This window comes from Sinocyclocheilus anshuiensis, unplaced genomic scaffold, assembly GCF_001515605.1.
Source record: "Sinocyclocheilus anshuiensis isolate Anshui unplaced genomic scaffold, SAMN03320099.WGS_v1.1 scaffold480, whole genome shotgun sequence".
Classification (NCBI taxonomy): Eukaryota; Metazoa; Chordata; class Actinopteri; order Cypriniformes; family Cyprinidae; genus Sinocyclocheilus; species Sinocyclocheilus anshuiensis.
The window spans coordinates 540,585-545,215 of record NW_015555743.1 but is presented as its reverse complement, the minus strand read 5'-3'; the positions used below and the strand labels follow the sequence as shown (position 1 = coordinate 545,215).

The 4,631-nt window shown below is 32.7% G+C and overlaps 1 protein-coding gene across 1 annotated transcript in view; it reads right to left on the bottom strand.

The window, feature by feature from the left end:
• Positions 1-363: 363 nt before the first annotated feature.
• drd2l (dopamine receptor D2 like) overlaps positions 364-4,631 on the bottom strand; it is a 12,582-nt gene continuing 8,314 nt past the window's right edge. Inside the window, exons 6-7 of the mRNA XM_016466871.1 lie at positions 3,529-3,814; positions 364-560 (exon numbers count right to left, since the gene is read on the bottom strand). Of these exons, the coding sequence (XP_016322357.1) occupies positions 364-560; positions 3,529-3,814 (483 nt within the window). The remainder of the gene's footprint in view (positions 561-3,528; positions 3,815-4,631) is intronic.

Here is a 4,631-nt window from a genome sequence, read left to right as displayed (position 1 = left end):
TGCAACATTTAAACTAGGAATTTCAAGAAGGTACTGTAAGTCAGAACGTCCACACATTTATGATCGCTTTCGCTTAAAAACATCATGATGTCAGCGTGTCCCCATTGTGTTTCACAGAAAAAAATAATAATACGGGTTTGGACATGAAGGGAGCAAATGATGACAAAATGTTAATTTCTGGACGAGCTACTCCTTTAAAAACACATCAATGTCACAGTACTGTAACACCTGTTTCAGACAATCAGTTCCACAAACAAAGCCTTCTCAAACGACTCGTCTTGTCTTTGTCACTGTGTCTCCTGATCGGTGTTATCTTGACAAATGTCTGGAGCTTCTTTTGTTCAGTGAATCGCCTGCCGTCTGTCAGCAGTGCAGGATTTTAATGAAGGCCTTGCGGAACTCGATGTTGAAGGTGGTGTAGATGACGGGGTTGACGGCGCTGTTGAGGTAACCCAGCCACGTGACGGCGCTGTAGAGCGACGGAGAGATGCAGCAGCTGCCGCAGTGAGCCTTCAGAACGTGCGTCAAGAAGAAAGGAAGCCAGCAGATGATGAAGACGCCTGCGGAGAACACAGTCATCACGGAGAGACGAACAACGAGTGAACACGACGTCAACAACAACCTCTGCATCTCTGGATAAATGCATCTGCTAAAAAAATGAATGTAAACATCTTTGTAGGATTCATTTTGAAACAATTTTCAATCAGAAACATATTAAAAAAATTAATTAAAATTAAAAATGATTATAAAGAAATAGGGCTGAGTGAAAAATAAAATCTCGATTTTTGTCAGAATCAGTTTGACCGATTCTCGATTTTTTACGATTTTTAACTAGTCAACTTGAAAATGTAACTACAACATGATTCAAGTAACTTTTTCTTTATTAATCTTCTATTTAAAGATAATTCTATTCCAAGTGCACCACACATGAAGTTGTCAACATGATGTAAACGTAAACAAATTTCTTTGCAGAAAAAGATGCATGCAACTACATCTTGTACAAACTTGTCTTATACATATTATATGTTCAGAAATAATACGAGCAAAATGCTTTAAAAAGTCAAGGTAATTTAAATTCAAAATGACTGAAGGTATAACACCAGTAGACTATTATTAACTATAAATGATCTGTAAAAACAATGAACAGCAGCTTTCAGCCGGTCACCATGATGTAAACATGAAATATCAGACATACAGTAGTAGTTACAGGTTTTTATTCAATTGCGCTGTTTTTTCTATATAAACATGGACGGGCTTGAATGTTGCGCTCGCGTATCTTGCAGCGTCTCATGCATGAAACGGCATTCTAAAAACACTGTGCTCAAGTTAAAATAAGTTAATTCCCATCTTCTTGCATGTTTTTCCTATTCCACTGCCTGCTTCACGTCTTTATTAATACAAAAGCGCATTCTGTGTGAATGGCGTCTAGCGATATATTCTACTTACAATCCTTCACAGAGCGGTTAATCACGTGCGCCGACATGCGGTTGGATTGTTCTTTTCTCTTTACTGTTATCATTGGCATATTGCCAAAGTGTCTAATTCTAAAGTTTGGAAATATTTCTATTCAAAATCGCGATTCCTCGATTTCTAAAAAATAAAATCGTGGCAAAACATTCAATTCAAATGAATCGATAAAATCAGAAAAATCACCAGCCCTACAAAGAAATAAAGTAACACATCAAACAAGTAAAAAAAACTTAATAGAATTTATTTTTGTGGTGGAAACAAAAAAAAAAAAACAGAATTGTGAGATGTAAACTCAGAATCCAAAGAGAAAAAAAAATCGCAATTCTGAGAAAAAAAAAAGTCAGAATTGTGATTATTTTTCAGGTGAGAGAGACAAGAAACAAGTGAACAACTTCTGCATCTGTATGTCGCTTCGGATAAAAGCATCTGCTCAATGAATGTAAATATGTTTGTAGGATTCACTTTGAAACTATTCTCACTGTGCAATTTAATTATAAAAAATGTAATATCATTAAATTAAAATGCAAAAATATTTACAAAGAACGTGACATTTTTAAGTAGAAAACCTGAACAGTATAAAAAAATGTGATAAACTCAGAATTAGAGAAAAAAAGTTTGAACTGTGAGAAATAAACTCTGAATTATGAGATGTAATAACAGTATTAAACTGCAAAATATAAACAAGGAAATTCTGAGTTTATATCTTGCATTTCTGAGTTTATTTCTAACTTAGAGATTTAAAATGTAAATATGTTTGTAGGATTTGCTTTGAAACCATTTTTACTCAGAAATATAATTCTGAAAAATACATTAAAATTAAAATTAAAAAATAATTATAAAGAAACAGCAGGCAACACATTGAATTGAACTTGAAATTTTGAAGTAGAAAGACTGAAATAGTATTTATTTAGTGGCGGAGAGAAAAAAGGCAGAACTGCAAGATATAAACTTTCTTTAGCGAAAAAGAAAGTCAGAATTCTGAGTTTATTCTGAATTGCGAGTTTATATCTTCCAGTTCTGAGTTTATATCCCACAATTCTAAATCATCAAGGAGAGACCAAAAAAACAAACAAGTGATAACAACTTTAACAACAATTTCTGCATCTGCAAGTCACTTTGGATAAAAGTGTCTGCTAAATAAATAAAGGCAAATGTATTTGTAGGATTCACTTTGAAACAATTTTTAAAATAATTACAAAGAAACAGCAAGTAACACATTGAATTTAACATTACATTTTAAAGCAGAAAGACTGAGTATTATTTTCTTGAAAAATCCTCCAACAATCTTGGTTTTAATCAGAATGCCCTGAACTTGAAAGAGGAATGAATTCATTAAAATAAATATGAAATAAAATAAAACATAAAGAATACTAGATGGAAAACCTCAAGCTCAGTGGCATTTAGAATTATTGCCTTGGCAACATAATAAAATAACAAAATAAATAATAAATATATAACTAAATAAATAAAACTAAATATAATTAATTTATATATATTATATAAATGAAGGGAAGCACACACACACATGCTTTTAAACAAAAAAAATACATATACATAAAAAAGAGTTTTTATCTCAGAATAATATTTTTTTTTATTAATATTTTGAATTTTAATTCAAATAATTTTTTTATATTTTTCATTTTAATTTTAGTTTAGTCATTTTGTTGTGTGATTTTATTTTTATGCTTTTTGTTTTTTCTTTATTGTAGCTTTTATTTTTTATAATTTCAGTTTTAGTTTTAATTGTAGTTGTTTTACTTTATCAAGTTAAGAATTCTAAATGAAAACGAGAACTCTTGCTTTGGCAACTAGCTGTAAGTTTAAATATTTTCTTTTATTTCCGCTGTTTTTTTTTTTTTTTTATTTCAAGGGGAAAAAATGTTTATGGTTTTATCTTTAGTTAACGATAACCATGATTCACATTCACCTTGAAGTGCACAGCGCATGCAGACGACATATTTGCATATCATAGTTAAAACTGCAGATTTTGTAATAGTTTGTCCTGTGATTTAGATTTTTACTCACTATCAGTAAACTACATTTACGTCAAAATCTCACCTAAAACGATGGCCAGCATCTGCGTGGCCTTCCTCTCCTTCTGCTGCGACAGTCTTCCTCTCGCTCTCTCCTTCGCCGCCGCTCCTTTCTCTCGGTCTGTGTTTCTGTCCCTCCATCCGTGGCGTGTGTGTGTGTTCTCCTGCGCCGTGGCCCTGCGAGGGCCGGGGCCCGAGAGCGCTGGACTGGGAGCCACAGACACAGACTGCTGCTGCTGATCTCTGTCCGGATTCAGAAAACACATGGGCTCCACGTCCAGAGGATGAACCACAGCCTCCTTCACCAGCGTCTGTCACAGAGAACACACTGATTCACTGCTGATTCACACACACACACACACACACACACACACACACACACACACTAGACATGTGCCGGTATTCAGTAATGTGATATATCATGGTAATTAATATGCATGATATATTGTTATCGTGGGCACTTCAAAATACCGTGAATAATTATGTATTACAAATTATTCAGATTTTTTGAATGCATTTTAAGAATATTTTTGGAGAAACGCATGAGAGACGTGCTGAATGAAAGCACACATTCACTCTCTGACAGCAGATGGCGCTAAACAGCAGAAACGCAGCCGTTACCCCGGAAACCATGTAAACACTAAGGCTCTATTAATTAACATTAGTTAATTCATTAGTTAACATAAACTGCCAATGAAATATTCTTCTAAACATTCATTAATCTTAGGCAACTTCACTATTTAATAACACGTTGTTAAAATCAAAAGTTATTTAATGAAGTAACGATTGTATTTTTTAACAAAGATTAATAACTTCTGTAGCTAATGTAGCTATTGCTCATTATTAATGTTAATGCATTAACTAATGAGATCTTATTGTAAAGTGTTACTTATTGGTCTTTATAATTCTTTTGCACTTTAATCTGTGTGAATTTTTTTTTAATTTATACATATTTTGTGTATTACTTTATTGTATGTAAATATTATTGTATGTTTTTGTTATAAGAAAAAAAGTATAACAGGTTTAATAACTTTATGACAACACTTTTTTTCCCAACTAAATGTCAATACCGTGATAATACCGTATACTGTGATAAAAGCATTAGCAATTAATCGCAACATGAAAAAA